At 33.2% G+C, this 16,330-nt stretch overlaps 3 protein-coding genes and 1 long non-coding RNA gene across 7 annotated transcripts in view; 2 read left to right on the top strand and 2 right to left on the bottom strand.

Moving 5' to 3' along the window:
* The window catches only part of LOC116352054, a 587,314-nt gene extending 572,911 nt beyond the window's left edge, over positions 1-14,403 (top strand). The window contains exons 1-6 of one of the 3 annotated variants that reach the window (XM_031784308.1): positions 9,767-10,265; positions 10,957-11,048; positions 11,407-12,722; positions 12,792-13,650; positions 13,711-13,979; positions 14,216-14,403. In XM_031784308.1, the coding sequence (XP_031640168.1) occupies positions 11,424-12,722; positions 12,792-13,650; positions 13,711-13,841 (2,289 nt within the window). In that variant the 5' untranslated portion in view covers positions 9,767-10,265; positions 10,957-11,048; positions 11,407-11,423 and the 3' untranslated portion in view covers positions 13,842-13,979; positions 14,216-14,403. Of the gene's footprint in view, positions 1-9,766; positions 10,266-10,956; positions 11,049-11,406; positions 12,723-12,791; positions 13,651-13,710; positions 13,984-14,215 lie in introns of those variants that run through there. The other 2 variants (XM_031784306.1, XM_031784307.1) reach the window with 2 other exon arrangements.
* LOC116352099 (synaptogyrin) lies at positions 177-8,814 on the top strand. Of its 2 annotated transcripts, none has more exons than XM_031784398.1 (7): positions 177-308; positions 992-1,296; positions 3,677-3,914; positions 4,371-4,510; positions 4,769-4,946; positions 5,017-5,254; positions 5,473-8,814. In XM_031784398.1, exons 2-6 carry the CDS (start codon positions 1,195-1,197, stop codon positions 5,046-5,048), a joined length of 690 nt encoding a protein of 229 aa, XP_031640258.1. In that variant the 5' UTR covers positions 177-308; positions 992-1,194; the 3' UTR covers positions 5,049-5,254; positions 5,473-8,814. The 2 variants fall into 2 exon arrangements, with proteins under 2 accessions (XP_031640258.1, XP_031640259.1); XM_031784399.1 differs by lacking the exon at positions 177-308 and adding an exon at positions 411-570.
* LOC116336813 lies at positions 14,379-15,171 on the bottom strand (the record flags this gene model as incomplete). The annotated part of the gene is given in 3 exon segments (XM_031760958.1): positions 14,379-14,824; positions 14,898-15,020; positions 15,122-15,171. Coding segments are annotated over 3 exon segments (378 nt in total), but the record flags the coding sequence as incomplete, so codon positions are not given.
* A 259-nt stretch (positions 15,172-15,430) lies between these two features.
* Positions 15,431-16,264, bottom strand: LOC116352117. Its single transcript, XR_004202256.1, has 3 exons — positions 16,097-16,264; positions 15,727-15,959; positions 15,431-15,642 (listed from the first exon to the last, which is right to left on the bottom strand). It is a non-coding gene; the product is annotated as an uncharacterized LOC116352117 (long non-coding RNA).
* Positions 16,265-16,330: the final 66 nt, after the last annotated feature.

The following is a 16,330-nucleotide window of genomic DNA, read 5'->3' as shown; positions in this document are numbered from 1 at the left end:
GACAACACTCTCTGTATCTCGAAATCTCTTCATGCATACACACACATGTGTACACAGAGATACGCGAACACAATAACGTGTGCGTGTGTGTACGATATTGTGATATGAGTGTGCGCGCTTGACTGTTCAGTCATTGTATCCATGTGGTTGTGTGTATTGATGTTTTTCATTATCCAATGGTATTGTTGTTGTTATTGCTGTTTTTGATAGCTATTATCTTTCTCTGTGCCCATGTTCGCCCATATAATCACCATTCATAAGTTTTGTTAGTCAGTCAGTTGAATACAAGTGCGCAAACTAGAACCAAAGTAAGGATCAACAAATAACATCTATTATTATCATTTCTTTTACATCCTTTTATCGAATGACACAAAAAAGGAACAAAATTTGAAATTTTTCAAAAAATAAAAGTTTTTTTTTGATACAGTCTATAGTGGATGCGGTACTAAAGAATCAAATTTTGAAATGAAAAATCAGTTGTTTAGCTTGTCGTGTTTTAATCCAACATTCTGTTGAAAACGACTAGTGTAACACAATACACACCGTTTTATCGTTTCAAAGAGTACAGAGGTTCTTTTTTTGTATATTAAACACAGAATATTATTCAACGACCGCAACGGCAACGACGGTTTGGTCATAGGGAAGAGGAAAACCCGTTTTGAAATTAGATTCTTGTAACGCATTGACCGTGCCAAAGTGCGTTTGTCATCAATTTTATTGATGATAAAATATACATACAATAGTATATCATGTTTTCCTATCAATTAGGTTTGAGAAGAGTGGCAAAAAAGGTTCAGGGTCACAACAGACTAAAGTACTGTGTGCAGAAATTAGCAAAAAAATTCATAAAACATACAAGAACAAATATTTATATGAAATTTATTTAAACACCCAAATCAAATTAAATTTTGCATATCTTTTTGTGTACTGTACTGAGTTTTTTTCCACCTGCCAAAACATTTTTTTATCTACATTTTTAAATCTTTTATAGCACATATCCCAGTATTATCTTCATTCAGCATCGAAAAAGTTGCGTAAACTTTCGTGTTTAAAAAAAAAGGTGTCAAACGTAAATAAATTTTTTCGGCAATTTTCCATCGAGGGAAAAAGAGATCGATCGAAAAATTCAATATATTTGATATTTGTTTTGTGCAATTGACGTGGTAACGATAAATAAATAGTGCAAATCCAAAAATGAATGCTGGCAGAGCTTACGGTGGTGGAAAAGCAGGAGCATCATTTGATCCGATCACATTTGTACAAAGACCACAAGTTATCCTTCGTGGATGTTGCTGGGTAAGTGTGTCAATTTATGTTATTTTGTATTGACCAAAAATACACAACAACCGTCACACAGTCAGTGCTTTCATTTTTGTCCTGATTGACTGAAATGGAATGAATGGAAAACATGACACAAACATAAAAATCGATAAAGACGTTGAAAATGAAAAGGAAACTCAAGCAGTCATTAAAAACATCAATAAATTGGAAGAAAAGGAAGTCTCGTGACACAATGTACCAATACAAACAATAATTGAACGAGAGAGAAAGAGAAATGGGTTGAGAAAGTAAATTGAAACGACAAATGAAGAAAAAAAACGGAGAAGAAGAAGAAGAAGAAGAAAAAACACACACGAAAAATACGCATGAAATGAAAAACATGGAATACGACGAGTGATGAGTGATGAGAGCGCAAAAGAGGTTCCATTCATCGATTTTTCGGCATGTAATCGGACGAATCGTTTCGAGTATGTGGGGGGTGTTTGTATATGTGTGCTAGTTGGATAAAGGACATGTTCTTCAATGATGAAAACGATGAGAGTGGTGAAAAGTGTTTGCCGAGAGAATCCATGGCTCTCTGTTGCCACTGCTCTGCTCGTCGTTGCTAACCCTCTATTCCTCTATCCCGGTGTGTGTATGTGTTTTGTACAAATGCATTGACCTGTTCACAAGTGTTGGTTTTTTTGCCTTGCTGAATGGTGGTATCAAGGCGCTTTCCCACACTCACTCGCTCTCTCTCTCTCTCTCCAATTCTCTCGCGCTCTCTGTCATTTTCTCCGTGTGGTAGCTTCACAACATCTACACATCACATGCGAACATGCATCCTTCGATATCACGATTCGATTTGCATTGAAACATATCAACGTTTGCAAAATGCCAATGGTAACAACATTTCGATTAAAATCTGAAGGATATTTCCCCCACTATGCATATAGAAAATGTACAATTAACATGTACATGTGCCTAGTCGAATGACAAGCAAATCATTCTCTCCTTACTGATGTTATTACATAAAATATGATAAATCTAAATCGTTTCAAATAAGTGAAAACATTTTCTATTTTTGTCATCTATCTGCCTGGCAAAAGTCAATTTCTCAACAATTTGCGATTTCTTCATTTCGCACCAACGAATTTTAGGCGATATACAAACTTTTAATCACCACCAATTCAAGCTTTAAATGCCGTTTAATTGAAAATGATTATAATTTGAAGCACAGAAGAGACGGCGATTGAAATTTTGAATAATTAAAAAGTTTTCGCCTCTTTTCGCTTTATAAAAAAGAAATGTGACTCTTTACACCACAAATCTGTAACTTAAAATGCCGGAAAATATGGCAGCTATGCATATTGCCATAATGTTCCCATATTGCCATAATGAAGCAAATGTATTCAAACTTAAACTGAAATGTATTTTAGTCGATTTATCGAATAAAAACACACAATTTGCGGGTATAGCATTTGAGTTATATATAGAAATATGTGAAAATCGTTTAGTTTGTGTCGCAAATTATCTCGACTGTTGCCACGGCTTGGTGGTTGTCAGTGACGATGATGATGATGATGCCACACCTAAAATATATGCGTATGCAGTACGTATGATCATGAAACAAAATACGAAATTGCTGTAAATAATATCCGATCATAATATTGGTATAATTACCACACTTTCTCTCTCTCTTTCTCTCTACTTCTCCAAACTGACAGTCCCAGACGAAAAATACAGTGTATTTAAAATGCAATCGATATAAAAATATCTCGAGCACTGAATACCGCCAAACCTACACTTACTTTATTATCATCTGTTCGATGTTTTGTTTCAGACCCGGTGTCATTTCGTCACATTACTGAAAGTCCAATTATTTAACCTATCTCCATAACCAAATTAATTACTCATCATCCAAAGCTATTCGTTTCTTTTTGAATCTAAAATTGGCTTGTTATTCACTTCTTGTCGTATTTATAATTCATATGTCAATCGATGTAAATTATTTTTTATACGTCGTCATCTTCTCTTGTGGCTGTCACAGTTCGTCAGTCACCGTTTCAATTTTTAATGCTATATGATTGAACTCTCGCCGCTATGAATGTCATTCATTTGTGCATCACAATGCAACGACGTATAATCCATTTATGTTTTGAGTACAACAGAATTGTGCGAGAATGAGTCCAACGAATTCGGTCATTTGCGGTGACAATAATTGTGCACATGTATCAAATGATCAATGATTGCTTGGAATTTGCCATTTTCCCTATTTTTTCTCCAAATAAAAGTGTAGTAAGCACGAAATATGATAGTTGTGCGAAATATTTTCTCATTTTACCACATTCAACAAGTTTTAACGGCATAATTTATTTCGACTTAAATGTATGTTTCTTTTTTTGTCCCACATAAGTTGTTCTCGATAATTGTATTTGGTTGCATATCATCGCAAGGTTGGCGCGTTGATGAAACCACAAAGAAAGACATTTGTTTGTATAACAACAATCCGACTGCATGCAATTATGGTGTTACGGTCGGTGTGATTGGATTCTTGGCATCCATGGGTTTCATTGCTGGTGAATACTTCTTCGAGCAAATGTCATCGGTGAAGACAAGGAAACACTATGTACTGGGCGATCTTGGATTTTCTGGTATGCATATTGTTTTTCATTTATAAAACTATTGGATTTTCTGTTTTCTCATCATTTGTTCGATATGAAATTTTCTTTTATTATTCATTTCACTTTGAAAACGAACAAACAATTTCCTCTTTTGTTTCATTGTATTTATATGTCTATTGAATATACCGAGAAGAGAGTATGTTATTCAGCGCTTATGGCTGAGTAATGTCTCAATAAAAACATACTCTCCTCTCGATATTTTCAATAGATGTGTGATTTGTCTATCTATTTAGTACAATAGTAACTAAACACAACCTCATTAAAAGCTAAATCAATACGACATAGGGCTTTTTATTTTCACAAAATTTAAAAAAAAATACTGATTTTTCTATTGTAAATCGAATCGATATACTTGTCGTGTCATATTATTAAACATTTAATGGTAATGACTTGGTTATTTTTTCTATTCTCTATTCTATTAAAAAGCATTATGGGCATTTTTGTGTCTCATTGGCTTTAAATACCTATGGGGCGAATGGTCAAATGCGGAAGCTCCACCGATGGGTTATGGTGATGGAAATGTGAAAGCAACTATTTTTTTCCTCTTCTTGTTGATTGGAACATGGGTAACTCTTTAGATCTTTTATTACTTTTCGACTTTTCGACTTTTTTCCCCTTCTACATAAAACTTCTGATTTTTGAATTGTTTTGCAAACAAAATTCGATTGAAAAAATGTTGAGTTGAAGTACTTTGAATTCATTTAAGTCACAACAATTCAGCGAGAAAACTTTAAATTAACACTTCCACCAGTTTCACAAAAAAAAATATATTCTGCATTTGATTTGAAGTAAATTTATAATTTATTTTTTTCGGGTAAAAACAGGGTGGATGTGCATATTTTGCATACCAACGCTTCCAGCAAGGTGTTGATGTGGCATTTGCATCGACGTATGATGCATCGGATCCAGCTGCCAATCAATATTCAAGCTATCCAATTGGAAATGAAACGGATCAATACAATGAGCCACCGTTTGCGAATGCTGGCCAACAACAACAAAGAGGTGAAATCGAATTTGATGACGAACCGAAAATGGACATAAATAAATTTATGAAAATTATTATCAATTTCAGGCGGTAACGAATATCAAGCTCCCACCTACTAATTACAACATCGATTAAAGCCATTTTCTTTCGATTAAAAACCAAACAACCATTTGAATGGATTTTGTGACACCATTTGATCGAAACACTTGCAACAACAAAATATATATATATTATATATAAATGAAATAAACCAAATATCTCAATTTGTTAAGTGAAATAATGTGCTGGAGTAAATTGAAGTTTATTTGGTGGCCAAATGGAACGGGTAAATTATTCAATTTTCACGTATTGTTTCTCTGAGGAGGAGGGGAACTTCAGGGTGGACTTTTTTTGGACAAAAATATTTTTTTGGTTGAAAACATTTTCTCCTCATTTCCCCCTCTTCCTTTCCTTTTGACGGGGAAGCCTCACTCCTTCTCAGAGTTGAATCATTTTTTTATTTTCTGTAAAATTCATTGTTTTCTTTTTGCAATTCTCCTCTAGGTAAGACAATAGCATATTTTTAAGAGTGAAAAACTACAACAAAAATAAAATCTATACATTTCTGAATGAAATTGATGAACAGATTTAATAGCGCAAGTCAAAAAACATCACAGTACAGATACAAAATAATGAAACAACAACAAAAATATTTAAAGCAAATAAATTTAAAGCAACAAAAAAGCATAAATTATTATGGTAGATTATTTAAGGAATGTATTGATTAAGTAACTTCCAATGCAGCACATAATAACAAAAAGTGTTTTTTTTTGCTTCGAAATGCATTCAAACGTTTAATTTGCATGTGGCATACACGATAACCGATACAGTATTTCGAAACTTCAGTGATTTTTTTTAAATTGATTTCTTCTGTTTGATGCCCGATGCGAAATGTTTTTGTCTGCAACATCACAATTAAAGTTCGACCATTGCCATGATCAACAAACATTTCAAATATATATATACATTTCTCGGTATGGACATCATTCAAATTTAACAACGTTTTTCGCGTTATTAATTGCATCCAAAGAAATTATTTTTAATACAAAACTTTTACACACAATGACATTTTTAGTAGGAAAGTGGCAAAAAATTGGGAAATAATTTTTTTTAATTTTTGTGTGTGTATGTGTGTCTCAAAATAAAATGGTAGACCGCAAATCAGAGATGAATCTCGATCGAACATATTTGAGAATAAACGCGCAAAATAGAACCATACACATTTAATTGAGAGACAAAAAAATATATGTATTATTTTCATTTCATTGCAAAGGAACATAGCTGGCCATGTAAGAACATTTGCTGGCCTGGTACTTTAGACGTCACAACAGTGCCATTTATATGGAATTTGAAAACAAAAATGAAAAAGAAGCAAAAATATATATATTTAACATTAAGAGATATAATACATACACACATTATTAATATTTAGAATTTTGGTTTCATTTTTGCGTTGTTTGGCCATCAGGCCTCACAATAAAAAATACGCATGCTAATCCTAAATGACTTTTTGAAGGAAAAACTAATTGTAGCAATAATTGAAACAAAAATATTTATTTATATTGAGCCATATTCGGTTGTTGGAATTTTTGAATTCTCGTAGTCAAAGAGAAACAAAGTGAAAGAGAAATCAGCTATTGTTATTTAGTTTTAAGTTGGTCATTTTAAACAGAATCATTTGTTTATTAATAATCATCGAGGAAATGAGCTAATACATTTATTTTATTTATTTCATTTGCTTCTCTTCCGAACTCTCAATGAAAACCACACACTCCTCGCTGTCCCCTCCCCTCTTCACTGATATAAGTAATGCGAATTAATTTCCAAATATTTTTTAAATGTGTGTGTGTGTGTGTGTGTTTTATTATTATTTTATAAAGAAAACAAATTGAGAACGAAATAAATTATCACCACCGTCAAATGGCAATAAAACTAATATACACCTTCGATTTTTCTGAATATATATTGATGCTATATAGCTTCCAAGATGAAAACGAACAAATACAATATTGAAATAACCAACCCATTGTGATTCTCATATAAATTCCAATCAAGAAACCAATTCCAATTCATCGTTTTAGCATTCCATCTGGAGATTTCATTATTTTGGGATGAACATTCCTTACATCTTTCACTTACCGACACGGATGTGTGTGTGTGTGTGTGTATGATGCCGACTCTTATTATTTTCTTGATTGTATGGCATTCTTCTCATTCAGTGATAATATCGTCATAGTTTCATTCAGATTGAACAATAATAAATACAAATTTGTACAACATGTTACAGTCATTTCATAATAAGCAGTGTACTTAAATGAATGGTGTGAACGTAATATAGAATATTTGCAAATAAAAAACACCATTATAACAATTGATATGTAGAGTGAACAAAAAAAAATACAAAAATTCTTGTGCTGCACACGCTTTTCATTGTTGATCAAAAAAGAAATAAAACCAGAAAAAATTCTATTCATAGAATGCGAGACTGCTACGAAGATTATTGAGAACTTGAACTACCATTGAACACTGTGTTTTTACATTTATTCAGTTTCAATGGAAACCAATTCTATTTATGTTCCAGACTGTGAAATAAATAATAATTAAATTAATAACACAAAAATTGTCTAGATTCGTCTATACTTCATCAGCATGTTAGTTTCAGACAGTATTTTTGAAAACAATAAAGAAATTGTAATTTATTTAAAACATAATTGTTGTCTTAGGGAGTTAGTTAACGGCACCATACATATTTATGATCAAAAAAGGAGACTATCGCCAGAATGATTTAATCAGGGATGGTTACTCTGAGGAGGAGAAAGAAAATGAGGAGTAGAAGATCCTTTCCTTTATGTGATGGAGAATATGTTTTTAACCAAAAAAGATATTTTTATGATGAAAATAGCTTTTTGACCAAAAAAAACTGTTCGTCCTTGCCGTTCTTCTTCCTCAGGGGAACAACCCTTGAATTTAGTGCAGATGAATTTCGGTAAATTTCGATTTTTTAGCTTTTAAACAAAACTATCGAGTCATTTGTATCTTTGATGTCTAAATTCAGCGATTCAAGTGGCTCGTAACAGTGTCGTTTTCTAATAAAAGACGAAATGTGGCAAAATTCATTTGAATTAAAGGATGGATCTCTGAAAAAAAAACTGATATCTAAAAATTCACCAAATGAAAATGCAATTTGTTGAAAATGTGAAGAAGGCAAAAGATATCTGAAAGCAAATTGCATCATGTTCTAAATAATATATCATATTTAAAAAAACACTATTGGAATCTCCACCCCCTTTTTTTAATTTCTATGGATAGATTTAGGCTTTGGAATCTTTATAAATGTATTTCCCTTGTATGTCGAAAAATATTCACCCATATTGGTACACACATATTCAATTTTATTGGCATTTTAAAAGGAAAATTCCCCATTGGAATGCAGGCAAAGAAAAATAACTTATCATTCAATTGAAATTGTCATAAAAAATACAGGTCAAATGATTGAACCACCGTAAAATACATTTTTCCCCGTCGAAATAAATACCGAATTTCTTTTCTCGACGTACATATCAACAAATTGCAATACGAATCAAAAAGAAAAGAATGAGAAAAATGTCAATGTCTGTAACATTTTCATTTGTTAAAAAAAACTTGAAAATTGGAATAGATATACTTCCAACATGCACTGATTTGTTTTTAGTTAGAGTATGTTTTGTGAAAGAAAGAAAAAGAGAAGAAGATATAAGTAACAAATGTGAAACCTAGTCAAATTATTGTTTCAAATACAAGGCATGACAATTTTCATGTATTTTATTGTGTAGAGTCTTGAAGTTTAATGAAGAAACAAAAAAAAAACACACATCGAGAAGAAGAACATTCAATGTTCAAGCAGTTTTCAACGGCAACAAAAGCATGAACGTTTTTTGTTGCTGTTCAAATTCTCGTATAACTACAATATTCCGGCTTCTTCTAAACATACAACCATATTATACGAAACAAATTGGATTGAATCAATCATTTGAACAAGTTAATAAAAGATATCAAACAGATCAAGCTTGTAAACGATATTCTCCAATAAAACAAAACAACATATACAAAACAACTGATTTCAAAAAATAATTAAAAGGCGAACATCGTGAAACAAGAACTAATAATTTTAAATGAAAACAAACAACATCTTATTATTTAGCCAATTATATACATTTACGTATTATGAAATATGCGTTGTAACAAGGAAATAAAAAAAAATTACAAAGAAATTATAATAATTAAATAAATGTAGTACACCCAACAAACAAAAATGTAATGTTTTTTTATTCATTTTAACGTTGAAAAATGTAATGTTTTGGCCCAGTTTAGTGGTAATTTTTGAAAGAAAATTGTATGCAAAAAAGTAATATATTTCAATAGAATATTTCCATTTGTTTTATTTACTGGTGTGAGACTTGATGTCGGAGTTGAAGTTTAAAGCATTTTTATAAACAATAATCGCATCGCATACATAAATATTTCTCTTTTCGATTGTGTTTACATAAAACGTTTCGACAGACTCCGTGTGATAGCTATGTGTGTTCGTTGATTAACAGTATGCTTCGTAAGCAATAACAGCATTTGATACAACGTATTGATTATTCATATGCATTTCTGTCTACATATACATTATGTATCACTCTGAGTATTCACTCAGATTTTTCTTAATTTGCTTGTGTCAGCAAAATTCAAATTTCAACCGAAAATCACACATCTCGCTTTGTTTATAATTTGACATTTCTCGCCGACGTTCATTTTGCTTGTTACTTCAAATGTGTACGGTGCATTGTGTTGATTAGTTTCAATCGTAACATTTCAGAAGGAGTTGTTTTGTAAATCAGAACACAATATATTCTGATGGTGAAATGAAAGTGACTAAATAAATCGTTTTCTTCGACAACACAAATAAAATCTCATTTTCATATCAAAACGTTTGAAAAACAGTTTCTGTTCATTTTCAAAATTGTGCTTCAAACCACGAGTGCTTTTATGCTATTTTACAAATAATATTTTCATACGGTGATTTACATTTCGATTTTGATCATCGGTCATTTTTAATAAACGTTTACTTTTGTCGATTCAACAATAATAAAAAGGCTGGTAGCTGGGTATACGATCGGGTGGTGTATCATTGTGAACAATATTGTACAAATTTTGTGATAAATTCAGTCTGTGATCAGACGGTGAATAAAAAAAAAAAAAAAAAAAAATAATTCCCTATAAATTCAGGTGCATTTTTGAGGTGATTCCACAGTTTAGTAAAGAATTTCACAGCAGTAAGTGTACACAGAGAGAAAAAATTTGGTAAATGTAAAGGGTAATTTGTAAGTTTAATATTACTTTACCAAATTACCGTACGAATTCTACCATTTTGTCATATTTTCAAAACAAACGACACGAACAAATTAAATTTACCCCAGCATAATATTACATTTACCAATTGCCGCGTAGCAGTCAAAACATACCTAACGTCGACATATCATCGTATTGTTCACAACCTACAACATGTCTAATCGCGTGAACTTTTGTCCGCAAAAAAATAAAAGCGAAGAGATCAAATCAGAATTGGGATTGGCAAATTTTAATAATTTGTATATGAATAATACAGAAATCGTCGATAAAAGTGAAATCAAAATCGTCGAATTCAATACGAAGAATTTAATAACACAGTCGATGATATGTCGACGTTAGGTATGATTTGACTGCTACGCGGCAATTGGTAAATGTAATATTATGCTGGGGTAAATTTAATTTGTTCGTGTCGTTTGTTTTGAAAATATGACAAAATGGTAGAATTCGTACGGTAATTTGGTAAAGTAATATTAAACTTACAAATTACCCTTTACATTTACCAAATTTTTTTTCTCTGTGTAGCGTCTCTTTGACCGCTCTATATTTGTATATATATTTTTCAAATGAAAAAGTGTTTTAATTAAATTTATGCAATTATTTAATCTCTCTCGCTAGCCTTGTGTTCCAATTGCCGACCATTGCATCGTGAATACAACATTTTCGAACGCGCTTTTTGTCATTTTGCAGTGAATGTGACAGTGTTGTTGGTAAGTACTCAAAAACGAACCATTTTTCTTGATTTTTTTTTTTGAAGTGATTGAATAATATATTTAATTTACCTATTATCCAATGAGCTGTGGATTAATAATAATATAAAAACACAACAGGTTTGGGTTACTTTGTAATTGCAACTGTTTTAATAAGAATGAATTGTTTGTCAAATCGGTCATTATGCTGATGCATGAATTATAATGTTTGAATGAATGAATTAATTGTTTGTATGTATTGAATTGTATGATATATATTATATTGTATGCATTCTTTTGTGTACGGTTCGTTACACAGTGATCAATGGACTGTGTGTCACGAATTTGACAATTTTTTTCGTGTTTTTTTTCTGAACAGATTTAATTTTCATTACAATGAAGAAGAGACGTGCAAAAATAAATTCAGCCTTTAAGAAAAATACGGCAAAATTGAACGACAATGAAGAGTTGCGATCGATAAAACTGTCAGCGCCTTCGGTATTCAAGTCTGAATATTCGGAAGCGCTAACAGAGCATTTTTTCCATAAATGCTACGATGGTACAGTAATATGCTACCCAGGTTCGACATTGTTTTTTTATGTTGTCAACATTGCAGCAGATAACGATGATCGGCAATATTTCATTGACAGTGTTGGAAAAAATGTTATACGTGAGTGTTTCGCCGCCGTATCACGAGAAAATTTGGAAAATCCAAATCAACCGAAAATACCACGTGGATTCCTTGAAATGATTGCCGATGATCAATTTGAATGGCCAAGTAGGTACCAAATGGGCAACGCATTTGAATACTTGAATCAACAATATTTGTCAAATGTTACGACAAATTTGACAACTCATTTAGATAATATATTGGAGAACTTCTTGCAAATGATTCGCTATCAATTGAACGAAGACCCTAATCGGCTCATAAAATTTGATGGCATTGACATAAGAAATGCAAAGAACAATCTTATGTTCAATCAAGATTGTACCGGAGTCGATCAACACCGAATGAACAAAATGAATGAGTTGTATGAACAAGTCGCCGTACGCTGTTTACCATCATTTCGCAACCATTTGTCAATGATTGAATACATCGAGAAAAAGTGGTTTGAATCGTTGTGGTTTTTCATCTTCATTCAACGTGAAATAAGTATATTTTTGGAAGAGCATCACGATCTTGTGCAATTATGGCTACGACACCAACGCCATCCGCTTTTTTATTGCAAACCATCCAAGCCATTGCCACCAAAAATAAGAAATTTCACCGTCATACCGATATGTGACTCGCAGTTGAAACACATTAAATTCGATCAAGTTGATTTGATGAGCCTGCTGGCCCAATGGAAAGTTGTGCCGAAGATATTTAACAATGATGATGGAGGGCATAATATGTATAGCCGTAACTATTACAAGGAGAACGAAGATGAGGCATGGGCCATTTTGTTCAACATGGACAAAATCAACGAGATCAAGAAACCGAACCAACAGTTTCATCACATGATAGTCTGCGATAGCGTTTCCGCGTCGGTATTGTACAGAACACCAAAGCCTGAGATCGAGAATACGGAGCTGCATCGACAAAGAATCAAGCAAAAACTCGAGAACAATGAGTATAAATACATCGTCGCAATTGATCCCGGTATGAAAACATACTTAGCCGGAATTCGTCGGAATATTGAAGATCGCACTGAGGTGAGTTTATATTTAAATAAAATGTTTTCTACAAAAATCAATGCTCATTTTTAAATTTTTTTGTTAAAGGAAAATTTCAAGATATCTTCGAAGTCATATCATTGGGGTGCCGGACAAAAAGTCAGAGACAAAATGGGAAAGCTTATGACTGCCAGATTCACGCAACGAGAGCAATTGGACCGTGAAAGCTATCCATCGATACCATCACCGCGAGGAATCCGATGGAGAAATTACGTCAGGCATCGATTAACCATGGTGAAAGATGCTCGGCGACGTTATTCACGGCTTTCGTTTGACAAATACATCGGGTCACAAGGTGAGAAAGATTGGCTGGCGAAAGTAATAACAAAGAATGAGCCATCGCTTATAAACATCGGAGCAGTGGATATGGCACCCAATTCACCAATTGGCATAAAAAAGGGAAAACGATGCCCAGGTACACGGCATCTTCAATGCAGCGTTAAAAAACTTGGCCATTCAGATGTACACAAAGTGAATAAAGATTTCACATCTCAACACTGTGCGAATTGCCAGAAGAAATCCCCGATTCAAACACAAAAATATCGATTCAAAGTGTGCCACTGTACTCGCGATGCACCAATACCACAAGAAATAGAACCGTATATCTCACTACCACGGCTAATTGTGACGAAGAAGAGTCAACGACGCAAAAAGAAAGATAGCTGCGTGAAGAAATTGATCGCAAGAGGCATCATGGATCCAGCAAATCAACCAGCAGAATTTCAACCAGGACGATTAGAGTCAAAGAAAATGTACTTTCTGATAAACTGGCTACTAAACTCTGTGAATGCAATTCAAATGGGAGGCGACGCTGATAAATATCCGGAACAACAACAGCAACATCAAAAACGATTTTGCACCGTTTGGCATCGAGACATTGTTGCGGCTAGATGCATTATGTACAAAGGTAAACACTGTAATTTATTTGGTATATTTTCCAATAATTTAAATTGCCTCTTATTAACAGGTCTTTGTTACATATTCAATTTGGAAATGCACAACTCGTATGTCAGAGCACCAGCACCTCCAAGACCACCATTGCGTAGAAGACAACCAGCACGCAGAAGAGCCAATGCAAACGTTGTTCCAGATCAATGATTAAGCAGCGTCGAAATTAAAAAGAAAAAATATAATAACTCTGGTAGTTAGTAGCAAAGCTTGTATTTTGTGGCTTTGGTGATTGTGTATAGTACACATTGTCTAAATGTGCATGCACAGTTCAGTACAGATTTATCTGTAGGTAAGTATTATTTTATCAAATGTTAAAAATGAATTTAATTTGGATGTGGCGCTCAGTTAAATAACATTCGAAAAAATCCATTTTCGCCGATAGAAATATGGCTCTATAGATTTTAGCTAACTTTTTCTTTCTCCTTCTTTTTCTTCCACTGGTGACGTTGAAAATGACTGAAACTACACACAAATCCGGCCACAAAATTGACCGTCAACATATGCCCGATAATGGTATTTAGGCTAACAGTTTGTGGTAAAATTACACGTCGCTTTAAGTGGTTGAATCAATTTGTATCAATAAATTATTCATTGTATGAAATTAAAGTGCAGATTAACCATCATTTTATTTAAATTTGATGCAGAAGTGTGTTCGAAAAATGTTAAAATAAAATTCGCTTTAAATAAAAGAATAAATCCATTTAATGTATTTTTTTGTTCGATATGTTTATTTGACTCTTGTGCTATGCCCTGAATCAAACATGGAACAATATCTATATTAACCAAAATGATACGAACATTTTTTTTTCTTCTCTATTTTAGTTTTGTTTCCATTGAGAATATGTGTATGTGTGTATTTTGTTTTAAATCGGGGTGAATCAAAAACCGATCTATATGTATGAATCTATAAAAGTAAGTATCGATTTTAATCGGATGCACTTCCAACGGCAGGTACAGCTTTTTCAGCCAATTCATCAACATGTTTCAAATATTCGTAGCTAATTCGTACAATGCCATAACCAGATCCAAGTCCTACAATGGTGCCAACGACAGCGTTATTTGGAATTGAGCTGTGAATAATTGCCCAAACCAAAACAGAGCCCAAGCTGAACAATGCACTGCCAACAACACTGTAATACAATTGAAACGTTTCGAAAATGTTAACAATTAAGCCACCGACAATAAAATGAAAACATGTTTTACCTGTATACAACCTTCTTTTTGATATCGAGTGATTTTAAATGCGGATAGTCATACATGTACAATGTGGTGCCGAAAAGTGTATGGATCGATAGGAAATTTTAGACATCACGTTTTGGAATTATGCTATCGAGAGAGAGAGAGAGAAAAAGAGATCATTGACATTTTTTGTTTTTGTTTTTTACGTACGGAAATATCAAAACATTCTCAATGTGTGGTTTACTTACCTAGAGACTAATTTCGGTGTCAAAATATTGATCGCAAGAGCACTGTCAGTGAACAACAAGATGGAAAAACAAAAGCGGCTCCCTAGGGGACATTCATACTAGAAAAACTAGTGAAACTAGCAGCAACTAGCAGCGACTAGCAAGCACTAGCGTATTATAGTCCAAAGCAAATGAATTGAGGCATGTAAGTCGCTTGCAAACGAACCAAGTGAATAGCGGAGACGCACGAAAACGAAGTGAGTGAATAGCGACAACGAACGTTGTTATCCGTTGCCGCAATACACTCACTTCGTTATCGTGCGTCTCCGCTATTCACTTGGTTCGTTTACAAGCGACTTAAGCATTACTGTTGTTTTTTTTATGTATCATACGATACGTCTAGGTAATTTCAAAACACTAGAAAAACTAGCAGCTACTAGCAGCACTAGTGTACTCACTAGTAATACTAGTAAGCGATTAGCGAATACGTAAATAAAACTAGCTTACTAGAATTGCTACGAATGTCCCCTAGGCGGCTCCCACTAAAACCGAAAACGATAATTTGCGATTCAATATCTTCAATACATTGAGAGTGAGAAAAAAGAAACACGAACCTCTTTACTTACATAATGTGTGAATGTTCTTATGGGTACTTTTGCCGAAACTAGAGGACGTTTTGACATTTAATGCCAAGTATTGGTATTGGATCGGCAAACGTTTGTATTTTTACTGCCACACACAGACATGCCGATGCGAAACATTCTCGCTGAGAATGACTTTGGAAAACGTTGGCAACACCAAATATACAACCATCCGTCTTCAAGTTTACTTATGCTTATATTTGATGTGTTTAACAAATCTAAAAAAAATTGACAGTTAAAAAATAAAATGCACAGAAAAATTTGAATTCAATGTCTTCTTTATTCACAAATGAAAAAATACAATTTGAAAGAATAATTTGAATTTGTTTTTGTTTTTCGATAATTCGATATAAACCTCCAATCGAAACGATTGAATAAATGGATTTTTCCATCGATGATCTTAAGGCTTGTGAATTAACAACATAATCTGTTTATTTATAACGACGATGGCGACACCACGAACGAAATGTCAATATCATCCAAACGAACAGATGTGTCAAACAGCCGAACAAGAACAATGAACGAACTCATAAGAAAAGAGTATTGAAATAAAAACATACTGATAAACACACGTTTTGAATTGAAAGCG

The sequence above is a fragment of the Contarinia nasturtii genome, unplaced genomic scaffold (assembly GCF_009176525.2).
Source record: "Contarinia nasturtii isolate CC-2019 unplaced genomic scaffold, AAFC_CNas_1.1 Cnas_scaffold_187, whole genome shotgun sequence".
NCBI classification, from domain to species: domain Eukaryota; kingdom Metazoa; phylum Arthropoda; class Insecta; order Diptera; family Cecidomyiidae; genus Contarinia; species Contarinia nasturtii.
Note: the sequence above shows the minus strand (reverse complement) of the source record. Positions and strands in the feature narration are given on the sequence as shown.